Source organism: Siphateles boraxobius, unplaced genomic scaffold (assembly GCF_051911475.1).
Source record: "Siphateles boraxobius isolate OS27281-9 unplaced genomic scaffold, OSU_SipBor_1 65, whole genome shotgun sequence".
NCBI classification, from domain to species: domain Eukaryota; kingdom Metazoa; phylum Chordata; class Actinopteri; order Cypriniformes; family Leuciscidae; genus Siphateles; species Siphateles boraxobius.
In genome coordinates this window covers 11,556,357-11,572,197 of record NW_027509192.1, presented here as the reverse complement: position 1 = coordinate 11,572,197, position 15,841 = coordinate 11,556,357, and the positions used below count along the sequence as shown (strand labels likewise).

At 35.8% G+C, this 15,841-nt stretch overlaps 1 protein-coding gene across 5 annotated transcripts in view; it reads right to left on the bottom strand.

The window, feature by feature from the left end:
* ptprz1a (protein tyrosine phosphatase receptor type Z1a) overlaps positions 1-15,841 on the bottom strand; it is a 71,133-nt gene that overhangs the window by 34,454 nt on the left and 20,838 nt on the right. For all 5 annotated transcript variants that reach the window (XM_077210991.1, XM_077210992.1, XM_077210993.1 and 2 more), the window contains exons 2-7: positions 12,292-12,363; positions 4,071-4,250; positions 2,609-2,760; positions 2,352-2,447; positions 1,599-1,665; positions 1,002-1,159 (exon numbers count right to left, since the gene is read on the bottom strand). In XM_077210991.1, the coding sequence (XP_077067106.1) occupies positions 1,002-1,159; positions 1,599-1,665; positions 2,352-2,447; positions 2,609-2,760; positions 4,071-4,250; positions 12,292-12,363 (725 nt within the window). The remainder of the gene's footprint in view (positions 1-1,001; positions 1,160-1,598; positions 1,666-2,351; positions 2,448-2,608; positions 2,761-4,070; positions 4,251-12,291; positions 12,364-15,841) is intronic.

Here is a 15,841-nt window from a genome sequence, read left to right as displayed (position 1 = left end):
GTAACTCTATGCTCGCTCCCTCTAATTCCATTTAATGACAGTTTGCTTTGTGGCATCCAATATCATGATAATCAAAAATTTTGATGTCTTCCTCTTCTGGAGGGAGTTGGCATCCTTTTTGTGCGAACTTAGTATTTAGTGTCAAAAGCTCAGCTAACTTTATTATTATTATTGGGTATGATTGAATGGATTTCTAAGAAAGCAAATGTCAAATAAAATGTAAATGTACATTCAGGAAATGAAACGGATCTACACGTCAAAGTAAAATAACACTTGAAATGCTAATTGATGTTTGAGCCGTCATTTTTAGGCATGTGTGCCATTTCTTGATAATTGTTTTCAGTTACTGAGTGTGTATCACATAGAGTCAGTGTTGCGCAGACGCCAAATGACAAATACACAGTCACAATATCACTCCAGCTGACGATGGCCTCAGGGTTTCAATTCCAAAACAACATAACTAGCTCATTAGCTGCCAGTATTTACTTTTAAAAAGTAAACAAAAAAATAAGGTTTTGAGTTATTGAACTATACTAGTCAAAACAAGGTAATTTTCATTATGTATGTGTGAAATGTTTTTGTGGGTATAAGGCAACTGTGTTTAGCAGTCTTTTTGTCTGACCATCTTTCAATCTGTCATAGTATTCAGACATACATGCATCTTTTATATGCATCGGTCCCGCCACAATCTGTTAATCGTCTGCTGTGTCAGAGCTTTTAAATTAAGAGTTGTTCCAAACCTGTATGGCTTTCTTTCTTCAGTGAAAAAACCTGACATTTCAAATAATGCGCTGGTTGCTCTTTTTCAAGCAAATGCAATGAAACTGAGGATTTCAAGTTTAAAAAGACAAAAAGTTTGTCCTTTTTGAAGCTTGAAAGCCTTAGTCCATGATGACATATTGTTCCTTTTTGGGTGAATGGCCCCTTTAAATCTGTAAATAACACATGCAGTTATATGTGCTAGCAGGTCAATGCTCTGAAAAACTGTCCATGAAGCTGACCTGAACATCTGAGATGGCCACTGTGTTTTTGAAGACGATCCACTCTACAGTCTCAGAGCAGGGAGGAGTGGTCAGAGAGCCGTTATAGATGAAGTACTTCTCCGTGGAGTTGGGAAGGAGACCCTGCAGGGTGAACGGAGAGATGGGGCCGGTCTTTCCTGACCAGAGAAAACAGGGATAGTTTACACAAAATGAAAATTGTGTCATTATTTATCCACCTACATGTCTTTCCAAACCCATATGACTTTCTATCTTCCACGGAGAAAGGAATTTAAGCCATCGTTTGACTCCAGAATATAGAGCATAAGTCGTATGGACCACTTTTATGGTGCTTTTTGAAACTTGAAAGTTTTGGTTCAGATTTATTATAATTGTATGGAAAAGAGCGACCAAAACAGTCAGAATTTCTGCTTTTAAGTTCCACAGAAGAAAGTCACAGGTGAGTAAAATTCTGACAGAATTTTCTTTTTTGACTTTAAGGGCCATTGGACATGGAAGAGCTTAAAGAGCCCTGATGGAAAACACTATTTTCATGATAAATATTGAAAGAATTTGGAATATGAGCCCTTTAAATGTGGATATGAAGACTGAACGTACCATAACGGCTGACACTGTTGACTGCATCAATGATGGCCATGTAATTTTCATTATCATCAGTACATGTCTGTGGAGAGAAGCATCATTTAAATTGCATGATAATAGCATAATTAACAAAATACATGATACATTATATGGCCAAAAGAAAGTGGGCACCTGAACCCTACAAATGTATGTGCTTGTTGAGCATTTCAGACTAAATGGATTTGAGATTTCATGAGAAAAAAATCTGATTTTGCATCTTAACCACAATTATTTGCATTCAAAATAAGACGCGTTCATACAAGCTTCACTTTCAAAACATGCATAACCAAACTGGCAGACAACACAATATACAAGCACACAATTTCATGTTATTACGCATAAATTATACCAGAACTCAGGGAAAAGCCAACATATTATGAAGGTTTAGCAACACATTGTGGTTACACTCTGTCAGTCTTTTCCATCAGAACAACAGTGTATTTCTTCAGAAATTTCCAGAAGTATTTCTGAAACTGATCCGTACCTCAGGCTAAATGCCGGCCAGGGGTGTGGTGAGGTTCGAAGAGTGTCTAAGCCTGTCTAAGATTATTCATTTGATGGAGTGAAGATGTTCAATACATAAAGAAAGCAAGTATGTAATGGAGAACCAGCAACAAGACCACAATATTCAATGCAGCTATTTAGCAATATATATATATATATATATATATATTTTTTTTTTTTTTTTTTTTATATATACTTAATAAAATGATCTAAAATTATTCTTACCTTAAACAGCACAGCCAACGCTGTGATCTTTCCTCCTTCTCTGAGGGCCTCATCGAGGTCACTGAACACATCTGCATCGTAACAATATATCTGCATCTGAACAATAAACAAACAATATATCTAATCAGCAATTGTATACATTCACTCTCCGAATTAAAAGTAAGTTGTAATGTGCAGTCAGCCAGTTTGCTAAATTAACACTGATTAACAAATACTGATTTAAATTTACATCATTTTATTATGTGAGAGTAAAATACCTCCAGGGGGAATTTGTCTCCGTTGAGGCCGTGCTCTGAACCATCAGAGGAGGAGTTGCACAGGCCCCAGTGGAAAGTGATGCGTCCCACCTTAAACTTGGACCTGAGCCCCCCTCCACTCACATAAAACTCTCCTCCCACATCGATGGCCACTGGTGACAAGCAACACATTATAGACATTAAAGCTTAACATCTATTCACATCAAGTGTGAATTTTCAGATTTTTTCATGTTTGAATGAATATCTAGGGTAGCAGGTCTACTTAACCATTGCTGGTAGATTTCATGTGAACAGACCACGTGACCACAAAAAGCATTTCTCCATTGATGCTATAATATATTAAAGGAAGCCCTAAAGGGACATAGTGCTGGGAAAAAATTGGGATGGGAGAAATAAATATTTTTCAAATCTTTTGTGTTCCCCTGGCAAAACGTTTGCGTTCCCCAGAGAAACTTTGCGGTCTCTCGCAAAACTTTCGCGTTCCCTCCCAAAACGTTTGCGTTCCCAACGCAAAACTTTTGCGTTCCCTCTCAAAGATATTTGAGAGGGAGATATTTGAGAGGCAATATATTCACAGATTCGAACTTCACGGATCAATAACTCAGAGCTAAATATTGTTAAATCACAAATGACACCTATTTACAATCATAGTAACGAGCTACAACCAAATTTCCCTCTAAAAAGAGCTTTATAATATAAATTGATCTCTATGTCCGAAGGGACCGTCTGCAAAGTGCAAAATCCCCAAAAAACATGAAATAGTCATTAACTTCAATGTTAGACACTGCAGTGTCACCAAATTTAGTTTACACATCAATGGTCTCCTACAACACTTAGTTTGATCAAATAAAGCCTGCTTAGAGACCAATTAATATTTTAAAGCTCGTTTTGAGGAAAATTGGGTTGTAGCTCGTTGTCTACTACGTTACTATGATTGTAAATCGGTGTCATTTGTGTTTTAACAATGTTAAGCTCACGAGTTATTGATCCGCGAAGTTCGAATCTGTAAATATACTGACAACTTTACTGAACTCCTTGATTTAAGCACTCACTGACTGCATTTCTTTATATTTGAGTCCAAGTTCAAACACTATGAAACGCTCCATTGTTAACGTGCGGAGCTGTCTGAAACACTGTCAGCGGGACATTAAACAGCAAGTGTTTGTCCGAGCTCACAACAGTTTTGCGAGGGAACGCATAAGTTTTGCAAGGGAACGCAAAGTTTCTCTGGGAAGCGCAAAATATTTGAAAAATATTGTTTTCTCCCATCCCATATGTTTTCACCACCACGTCCCTTAGGGGCTCCGTACTACATCTGGGTATTCTGACAAAATAGCAATTTTCATTATATTTCACAAGAAATAATATAAAAAATATATATATTTTAATATTATAAAAATAATGAGAAGAAACTTAACTTAATAAATGTGCAATATTTTTTTTTTAAAACTGTTGTTCTCACCAGTTTTCCCATCATTCTTTACTGTAGTGGAGTCTGACGTCTTTTCCGCCCATCCCTCTAATCTCAACTTCTGGAAATTAATTTTGACCTGTGCCAGGCTCTCTTCAATGTTTATTGGTGACTGTTTGGCATTGTTGCATGACGGGTATTTCTTTGCCCAGTTATTTTGGTTTAGAGTTCCTGTAGGAAACAGAGTTCACTTGGGTAAATAAACCTGTTAAAATCATTCATAAATGTTAGAGGGTGACCGTCTGCTTCTTCAGTACAGACACACATACACACTTTCCTAAAACCACATTCACAGACACACAGGTGCATCAATAGATGAATTGAGTGGTTGCTGGTGGGTTAATCAAAGTCCTCTCTCTGGAGGTCCTTACAGCACAAACACGGAGCCCATGAATCAGGTCACCAGCAGTTCTGGGTCACTCTCATTAGCATGTCAATAGCTGCATTACAAACCCCCAGCTGAGTCATAAACACTGCTGTACAGTAGATACAGTACAGTTGAGTCAAAAACAGCAGGACATACACAACACATGAATAAATAAAGAAATGCTGTTGGTAGGCATTAAACAATGTGGATATTTAACAATGTCAACAATGTTTCCAAAACCCTGTTAACAGTGGTAAAATCACTGTAATGTACACTCTTAAGTGGCTTATTGGTTGTTTTAAGCATTTAAACTCAGCAATTTGATAAAGGCACCATATTATCATTATTTTATTTTTTTTACTTTATTATTATTATTATTATTAGTAGTAGTAGTAATAGTATAAGTAGGTACAAGTAATATATATGTATAACTGGTACTTAATTATTATAAGAATTAATACATATATTAATTACATTTATTAATTACATTTTTATAATATTTTATCCAATAAATAAAATATTAATAAAAATCCCAATTTAAATAAACAAGCACACAAATAAATAAATAAATACTTACATACATACTAGGGGTGTGCAATATTTAATTTTAATTTATCACCTAGGATAATATCGTAATTGTTCTTTAATAATGTGCGAGCTGACATTATTGATAATTCATATCTATAATTCATGTTATGAAAGCAAAAAATATCCCATAATTATCGTTATAAAAAACACAGAGATAACCTTTTTTGTTAATATCACACACCCCTAATACATACATACAAACATTGCGTGTGCTAACATACTTGCCAATATAGCTCTTTCTGATTGTGATTCTGATACATGCATACATACAGTAGGGGGAAATAATTATTTGATCCCCTGCTGATTTTGTAAGTTCGCCCACTTACAAAGAAATTAAGGGTCTATCATTTTTATGGTAGGTTTATTTTAACGGATAGAGACAGAATATCAACCAAAAAATCCAGAAAAAACACATTATATAAAAGTTATAAATTGATTTGCATTTCAGTAAGTGAAATAAGTATTTGATCCCCAAGCAAAACATGCCTTAGCCTAGTTCTTTGCTGGAGAAACCTTTGTTGACAAGCACAGGGGGAAGACGTTTCATGTAGTTGGTCACCAGGTTTGCACACATCTTAGGAGGGATTTTGGTCCACTCCTCTTTACAGATACTCTCAAAATCCTTAAGGTTTCTTGGCTGTTGCTTGGCAACTCAAAGTTTCAGCTCCCTCCACAGATTTTCTATAGGATTAACGTCTGGAGACTGGGTAGGCCACTCCAAGATCTTTCAATTCAATTCAATTCAATTCAAATTTATTTGTATAGCGCTTTTCACAATACACATTGTCTCAAAGCAGCTTTACAGAAATTGCAATCTTAATGTTATTCTTCTTGAGCCACTCCTTTGTTGCCTTGGAGGTATGTTTTGGGTCATTGTCATACTGGATGACCCATCCCCGACCCATCTTCAGTGTTCTGGCTGAAGGAAGGAGGTTCTCGTCCAAGATTTTACAGTACATAGCCCCGTCCATCAGACCCTTAATACAGTGAAGTCGTCCTGTACCCTTAGCAGAGAAACAGCCCCAGAGCATAATGCACCTCCTTGCTCGACTGTAGGGATGGTGTTCTTGGGGTCATAGTCAGCATTTCTCTTCCTCCAAACATGAGTTGAGTTGATGCCAAAGAGCTCAATTTTGGTCTCATCTGACCACAGCACTTTCACCCAAGCCTTCATCACCTTCAATAATTTAGATGTTCATTGGCAAACTTCAGATGGGCCTGTACATGTGCCTTCTTGAGCAGGGGGACCTTGGCGTAGTGTGTTAGTCGTAGTGTTACCAATGGTTTGCTTGGTATCATTAACCAGCTCCTCCCGTGTAATTCTGGGCTGATCCCTCACCTTTCTCATGATCATCCGTACCTCATGAGCCTCGCATGGAGCTCCAGACCGAGGGCGATTGATTTTTCATTTTGTATTTCTTCCATTTCCGAATAATCACACCAACAAAAGTCTCCTTCTCAAGCTTCTTCATCAGCTTCTTGCTGATGGTCTTGTAGCCCATTCCAGCCTTGTGCAGATCTACAATCTGGTCCCTGATGTTTGACAGCTCTTTGTTTTTGCCCATGGTGGTGGAGAGGTTGGAATGGAAGATACAGATTCTGTAGAGAGGTGCCACTGACATTAGGAGTACTTTCTTAAATGGACAGGACTAATCTGTTTTTTACATGGGCACATAACCAATCTGTGGGACTCAGAATTCTTGCTGGTTGGCAGGGGATCAAATACTTATTTCACTCGATCAAATGCTAATCAATTTACAACCTTTACATAATGTGTTTTTCTGAATTTTTTGGTTGACAGTCTGTCTCTATCCGTTAAAACCTACCATAAAAATGATTGACCCTTCATTTCTTGGGCGAACATACAAAATCAGCACGGGATTAAATAATTATTTCCCCCACTGTACATACATACATACAATAAAGGTCCCATATTGTCAAAACTGAAATTTCCTTTTACAGAGGTCTAGGTGCTATGGAACTACCATATAACTTTCATAACAGTCAATCCACAGACAAATGCACACAGCCTGCATAAAGTAGCTGTGCCTTTACACGAGCCGTCGTGACTTCTGTAAAAATGTGATATCAGAACTACTCAGTCACCGCCAGATAACAACAGGCCAATCAGAAGAAAGGCTCATGAATATTAATAAGACGGGCCAAAATCAACCTGTTCTTAGAAAAACTCATGAGAAAGGAGCTGTAAAAATATATTGAGATGGTTTTTGGCACTTATACAGCAAATATATATTCTTAAGGACATCAACACCTAAAATAAAACTCCAGAAAGGTGTACAATATGGGACCTTTAAAAAAAAATCTAGTAACATACTAGCCTAAATGTATATCCGGATGTCCAGAACCATGTAGTAGGCTATCAACCCGCTCGTCAACATTTACTTTTGACCATATTTAACAACGCATAAAAATGTTCAGATCTGTTTATGACTATCATTACATTCAATAGAGTAATAATAGACTTCATGCTGATGGGTTTTGACCTGCCATCCATTCAGACTCCAGTGGACAGGGATAATTGGGTGCCTGACAAGCTGCAGCAAGTGTAAATCAGAGGAGGAAAATGCCAGTTAAATGCTTTCACTCTTTCATTAATACTGTCACTTCCCTCCCTCTTCATCGAAGGACTTCAGAGAGAACAGAGAGAGAACAGAGTACAAATACTCAAAGCTGTCATATTTCATTTTAATATGTCGGTATTTGTTTCCTGGTGTTTTTCTGTTATCTCAAAGAAACATCAGAGTTAACAGTAGAGAGGGTCTTGTGTAATCGGGAGGGATAAAAGGATATCGAGAAAAAGGATATCGAGAAAAAGGACCGAAGCTGCCTTAAAAACAATTTTTAAACAGAAATCTTAGCGTGACGTAAAAAAACACTTTTATTTGTTCCACTCTTTTTAATAAATGGATTTTTAATCACTATTTTAAATCAGAATATTATCATCAAAACATTCAACAACAACAAAGCACCTATTATGTTTATTGTGATGATAGACAAAAGACATGGAAAAAGTGTTTCAAACTCATGTCCGCACGGTTACTAATACACATTTCCATTACAGCCTTACAGCTGTCAATGAAAAGAACAATGAGTTGCTTGTTAAAAGAGTTATAAAAAGAAAAATGTAACTGTAATTTTTTTCACAGAGAATCAAATGTTTCAATTCAAATTTTAAGTTTACATTCCAAATCTACTGTGACAGGGTTGAAATAATATTCCACTATCCACCTTATTCCTGACGAGCTTACTGCGTTTTGAATTATGGGTGGCACTTCCGGTTTGGGGAACTCCCATTCAAAAAGACTGAAACGAATCATTTCAAATCCTAAGGTTGCCCTACAAATAAAGCTGATCCGTCAGTTTGACTTAATGAGCTATCAGTTTTCTTTCATGTTTTATCTAAGAATAACATCAGAATAACGTAACACTTGGTATTTTAACGTGACATGTTATAACACGAATATCTATAGTAAGAGCTCTGCATTCTTTTCCTCATGATTATTTTCTTTTTTACTTTTGAATTTCGCTGTAATAGTATGATAAAGGTCAACATGTACTGCACATTTGTGGTCTGTTCTCCCGATTTAATTTACGATGTAGCCTATACCAATTCACTGGAATACTCCCCAAATCCTGCACGTCTCTTTCCGGGTTTGGTTTCACAGGTAAATTTACAATTTATTATCTGTCAAAATGACTGAAATCACTTTAAAATAGTATCACGCAATGCTGAAGTAAAACATTTTTTTTATTATTAAGGCAACGTATGTTACATAATACAGATTACCGCCGATTTTGCTGTGGAAAGATACTTTTTCATAGATTATTCATGGTCTGTTGAAAATACCTTGTTTACGCTTTTACACTTTGAAAATGTCCTTTTAATTTTCAATGGTTGAAGGGTAAGTAGAATAATGTAATGTCATCGTACACGGTTTAAAAATATATTATTGCGTCCAGAGCTAGTCTTTCACTGATTGTTTACAGCTTAACGGAAGTTACACCCATAATTCGCGCAAAGCGTCATGGGGCGCAGGAATACTGTGGATAGGGTCAGTAAAACTAAACTACTGGTTCTCAGCAAATCTGGTGTTCTGATGGTAGTTCCCCAACGTACATGTATCGCACTGGTACTTCGGGCCTGAGGTTTAAAATGATTTCTGAATGTTTCTAGCACAACTCGGACTGTTTCCTAAGAATGACCATTTACCCTATACCACTCCAAAAATTTACTTATACATGCAATTAGCTGCAGTTTCCATCTCAAATCACCAATATACTGGCAGTAAAACACTAACAACTTTTATTCTGCAGCTCCATATATATTGCTTTTCTGACATAGTAAACTTGCTTAGTAGCTCACCTGGAACATCATTGCATTTGCTTTGTGAGGGTACAAAAGTCCCATAAAACTTGAGTCACATAAAAAAGCTCAAAGTAAAAGCAAGCTACAATGGCATGGTAGCTTCAGCAAATGCGTTTTTATCCCACCTTTTATTTTCTAACACTATCAGTTAGGGAAGTGTAGGTGATACATTATTTTCAAACGCAACCTTTTTGTGCCACTCATCAGACATTTCATTTCCGAACTGCCGTGATATGTACAAGTTAGAAAACATTGCCAGATTTACATTCAATAGTAAGTTTTGGAAAAAACTGAACACGCTTTTAGCGCCACTCACAAGACATTTCACTTTGAAAGTGTCGCAAAATGTGCAAGAAGCAAAATTGTATCATTTTGCAGAAATGGGCATGTTTTTCCAATAAGTCTGGGTTGCAATTACTTCATGAGGAGAGAAACCATGCCACATGCTGTACTGTAAATAAGGCAAAACAATCTGTGCCGGCAACTTAAGTGCACAAAATACATTTCAATTATATACACTTATGCATACTAGCTCTGCTCAGGCCTTCTCTGCAAGTTTAGCATGTCAGAATTAGCGTACAGGGATTGATTATTCATGTTTCAGTATCATTTAGACGTTATGAGCGATATAAAAAGGGGTCAATGAAGAGGAGGGGCAACGGTATTCTGGGTAATGCCGATGAACAATATCCCATCTGCATGACCGACCGACCGACCGACCGCCTGCAGCCCAGACGCTATAATGCCCCCTTTGTTGTGCAAAACTTAAATGACACCCAGATCTGTTTTGTTGTGAGGGGTCGAAAACAAGAGCTTTAAAGCTGAAAAAATTGTCCCTTACTACCCATACTTAGGATAATCTTTCCTAGATTAAACACCTTTGCTCTGAAACTTTGAGCTCCTGTCTGAAGAATCATTTTCCAAAGGAATGATCTGTAAATCATAGAGATCCGAAGCTATATATCAAGAGTGCACAACAATAAGCAGAATATCAAATCTGGCCTACTTTCAACAACAAAGCGAGACTGGGGAATTCTCCATTGTGCTAGTAATGGAAAAGAGTGGGAGATGAAAAGATAGATGAGAGATGCAAAATGTGTCACTGATGTTGCTTGATTTGATACTTTTTCTATTCCCAAAGTTCAATGGGCCATATAATAAAAACAAGATTGGTCCTGCCGTTTAAAAAACTCCCTCCTCAGAGTATATATAGGTTTTTTCCCACTTGAACTAGTTAACCCTGGATCATTCTAAACCCCAGGTAAACTAAATCCTGGGTTATCTATTACGTGTTAAGTCTATAGCGCGTAGTCTACAGCCACCTACTGGCCTGGCATGATAATACAATGCTTTTAGTCGTTTTTGTGGATCCGTGTGAATGGGGATCAATTTAACAAAGTTGTTTGTACGTGAAAAACTTTTCAGTTTTTTTGTACATTGTTGTTGTGTAAACATACCCAAAAAATACGATTCTCCAGATTTTGCTGGGGGCGTTTTTACTCATTTCAAAGGTGAAGGAGGAGCCAATCATAACAGGGGTCATTTGCATAAAGTCTTAAAGGTATGGCAGCAAGAACAGCCCAAACAGGATCACAGAAAATCCTGGAAATTATGTTAAACAGTCAAGTTAAACAAGTCAAGTACTTGAGTAAAAGTACAGATGCCTAATCAAAACATTACTCATTTTCAGTTTTACTTGGGTTAAATATTTTTTTTTTTTTATTAAAAGTAAAACGTACTGATCGATGAACCATAGGCCTATATTTATTCTCGCCAGCACTAGTCAGTATTCAGCAGCACTAATAAGAAAGATAAGTGGACACAATTTATATATTGCAAAAAAGGAAAACTTTTTATATTATTACAAACCTAAATATGAATTTATTGACAATAATCAATACTTAAATTTATTAGTAACATACTTTTCACACAATCAGTTCATAAACATTCAAGCCACGACGATATCCCTGTTCTTGGCTCATGTTCTTGACCGGATCATTGAATCAGTGAGTTGTTGTATCAAAAACAGATGCAATTAGATCACTCTGATTCATGAAATAATTATTCGTTTTTTTGTTTTGTTTTTACCAGATCATCAGGTTCCTTAGAATTAATCAATTTGTTCTCAAATTGGACATCACTCTTGTGTCTTAGAGGGTGGTTATTTCAGGATGGCTAAATAATGAGGAACAATATGTTTTTATGGAATGTAGTGGAGAAAAAAGTACAATATTATGCTTTGGAATGTAGTGAAGTCCAATAAAAGTTTCCTAATATAAAAATACTCTTATAAAGTACAGATAGCCTACTTAAAAATTGTACTTAAATACTGTACAGCAACAAAGAAATACTACTTTGTTACTGTCCATCACTGTGTAAAACAAAATCACTACTACCAAAAGTGTACAATATGGCTCATCTAGAAAGTCTTCATTTGTTAAGAGAAAAACCTTAGTTTTACAATTGAAAAATAGTCTTTCATCCTTCATGATATTAGAACAACAACAAAGGAGACACAAACTTGAAGTCATCCTGCATGAAAACCCAAACACACCCTCTAAAATTTGACGTGCACTGTCTGGGCGAGAGCAGACAGGACCTGTAATTTAGGCCATATTAACCCTGAAAGCCCAGTTAGGAGATACGGATGAGTTTAATCTGTGGTGTTAAGCTCTGCATGCTTAGACACAGATGATCCCTAAACCTGAACTGGCATGGGGGAAGGATGCCAATGGTGCTTCACTTCAAAATGTCTGTTCATCTTTACACATTTGGACTGGCCCTTTATATAGACTGAAGTCTAATCCTTGATATAATCACTATGCATAGATTTAAAAAAATACAATATCAATCCTGAATGCAACACTTACCCGCGTACGACCACTCAACGTTTTCTGAGAGTCTCTTCTGTGATCTGAATCCATATGCTTCTGATACATCCGCTGAAAAAGAAAACAAATGTCAGATTATTCTGTCAAAATGACTAAATAACAACATGTTTGTTAAGAAACACATTTACCTGAATAGAAATGGTAATAGTAATATTATTATTTTTTTTTAAGTAAATTTATCCGTAAAACTTTTTGAATGAATGGTTAAAAAAAGAATAGAATTTTGTCAGAGTCAAGTCCATTTTATTTGTAAAGCGCTTTTCATAATACACATTGTTTCAAAGCAGCTTTATAGTAAATTATTAGAGCTGGGCGATAATATACTTTACATTTTGCGATGATATAAAAGTAATCAAGCAGAATTTCTTAGTATTTGATATGTCCTATATGTAATATAATAATATTTTAAATTATTATAAATAAATATAAATTACTATTATGAAATGATTAAATTATTTGATTGGTGACATTGCTGAATCTTAAATATTTCTTATTCGTTGTACATCATAACATTTCTTGGGATTTTTATAATTAATATTATTTTTAATTCAAATCCTTAAACTTTCTGTGTATAAATTAGATTTTGATTCTCAGGTATCGCACTCTATTCAATGCAGTGTAATATTCTTGTTTATTTTAAGCCAAGGTATAAACTGATCGGTCTTATAAGTTTAAATGTCTCTTTAGCTTATATCAAACCTTATAAATCTTCAGATTTAAAAATGTGGCATGTTTATTCAAAATATGGCTGGCAAATATTGATAAAAAAACTGCTTAAATTAGCTATTAAACTGCTTCAAAAAAAGAGATCAATCTTTAAATTCCTCTTGCCGGAGCCAAATCATGTCATGACCTGCTGTCAAAACTCTCGCTCTACCACAGACAGTCAAATGCAGTTTTGTGAATGACTTCTTGGTATTTTGTCTAGTATTAAAGTTTTAAATACTGCAGTTAGGTTGTAATCCGCAACATAAATCGTGTTAGGCAAGTGACAGTGCCAAATTCAAATGGCATTATTGTTTTAAGAATGCAGTTATGAGTCAGATTATAAGCACAATATGGAAATCACCGAGGATGTGAGTTCAATGGAAAGGCAACCTCTATTATTCTCTTTGTTCTGTCTTTTGCCTGGTGGTTTCATTCACTTGACTTAAAAAATGTCTCTTTTATTGTCAGAAGGTGGTCACCCAGGATTTTAAGATAAAAGATCATCTGCAAAGTTCTTCCTCATAATCACTTTTGCTCTTACAAAACGTTGGTCTCCTACTGATCAGCAAGCTTTGGTCTTTTTTTTCTTTTCTTGCCTTTTTAACTTCTAAACGTCCTCCAATCACATGCCATATAGGACACAAAGACTTCAAATCAATCCTTGTCAAAATGCTAAAGGATTCATTTAATCCCACAATTTACTTTCCCCCATTTAACCGCATTTGACTGTCAAAAGAATTTTTCGCCATTATGTCATTTTATAGCAGTTAGAAATTACTTCAGTTTGTTTCTGAAAAAGTATCTATTTTTGCATTGAAAAGAATAATGCCATTTTATAATTTACTCAATTCATCCCAAATACATATGATTTTCTTTTTTTATTAAAAAAAAAAAGTTATTACATCTTCTTTCGTGTTTCATGGAAGTCAAATGGGTTTGGAACAACATGAATTTTACATTTTGGATGAACTATTCCTTTAATCCTCCAAAACCAACTTCTTGTAAAACAAAAGAGAGAAGAAGATGCAGTGGTAGAGGAATATAAACTTTTAAGGGTATGTTTACACAACAATAATGTACTAAAAAGGAACAGGTTTGTTTCCTTTGCTTTTTTTGCGTACAGACGACAATGTTGTCAAAACGATCCCCATTCACACGGATCCGCAAAAGTGACAAAAAAATACTGTATTATCATGCCAGGCCAGTAGTTGGTGATGTCACTTTATAAAGAAACACTACGCGCCTATAGACTGAACACATAATACGATGCGACTGACATCACAGTTTTCACATATTCACGTTTTTGTTCAATAACTTGCACTTTGAATCCAGTTTTTAAAAGTTTGCGTTTTCAGGCCCCCAAAACACTGTTGTCGTCTAAATGAATGACCACAGTACATAAAAAGTTTCCCGTTTTTAGTTAAAAAAACGGTGTTGTGTAAACGGTACCTAAAAGTCTTTTGTCGATGCTCTAATTAACAAATAATTGCCAGCATGTCTATTGCATGTGGGTCAGACCTCTGATCCATATCTGTCCATAACTCAGTCCATAACCATTTCAGTCTCACCACTGCAACTCAACAAACAAAAATAGAACAAATCAGATAGGCTGCAGGAAAGCAGTCAGTTATAACAGAGACAGAGCTTTTTAAGAGCGTTTTTGATAGAGGTTCTGAGTGGTTTGAGCTAAACAAGCAACATTTACGATACCATTATAGGGTCATTCTCAAAATATAGTGCTAAATCCTGCGAGTTTTCAGTCCATATAAACACCATATAAAAGACATCATTCTAGATTTTAAATAAGATTAAATGTGTAGGTTCTGTCAAATTTTAGTGATTTGAATAGGTCAAGTCAATAAAAAAAACATTGTTTCCTATATCTGGTATAGGCTACCACATCTATGACATTTATAGTTATTTATTTTCCACAATTTATTGATTTTAGTCTGGCCACTGGTATGTATTTTGACATTAAAGTTCCTATATTGTGCCATGGGGATTGAGCAAGATGGCCACCAAGAGAACGGAATTGCTTTTAAGACAGTGACATTTTTATTTCAATGCTCACCATTTAGTTCTAGGGCAGACAAGAAACTGTATTAAGCTGTCAACAAGTTAAACTAAGTTGAACCACACAATCCCTCCATTACTTTAAAGCCAACGTCCTTTTTTGGTTCCAGCAGCCTACTGCCAAACCGGACCATAATGCTTTTAAAAGATGAAAGAAACCTCCCCAAAAAGGGCCCTGTCCCTTGGGAGAAAGAGCACAATAAAAGCAACAATGGCTTTGACATGAAACACCTTTACACCTTTAGCAAGGATACCCTACAATGAAGTTTGCAGAGGGAAACTGTCCGCCTATTCACTAGCAACAGAAGAAGAGTCTTGGCTCATCTTTCTGTTAGCTTTTGTCTGTCTGTCTACACATTGGTTTTGGTCCTTTCAAGACGGTCTGTGCACCTGTTAGGCCATACAAACGCCTACACACTTTTACAGTGTATCAGAGCGTCATGTCTACTCATACATGCTAATTATAGCTCGCACAGGGTTTAGCTTTTCTGAGCGAATTTAACACACTCTGGGAATATCGACAACAATGAAGTGTATTTCTTTTAAAACTTAGTTTAGTCTTAGAAAAATGACCACGTTGACCATGGGTTTTGCCAAAATACAAGTTGCTAGAGTTATTCTAAAAATAAGTACACTTCAGCATACCTTTAAAAAAAACAAGAAGAAGCTTATTTTGGAAATAATATAGATAATAAATTTTACTTAAATGTGTCAAAGGGATAGTTTACCCAAAAATGATAATTTTGTC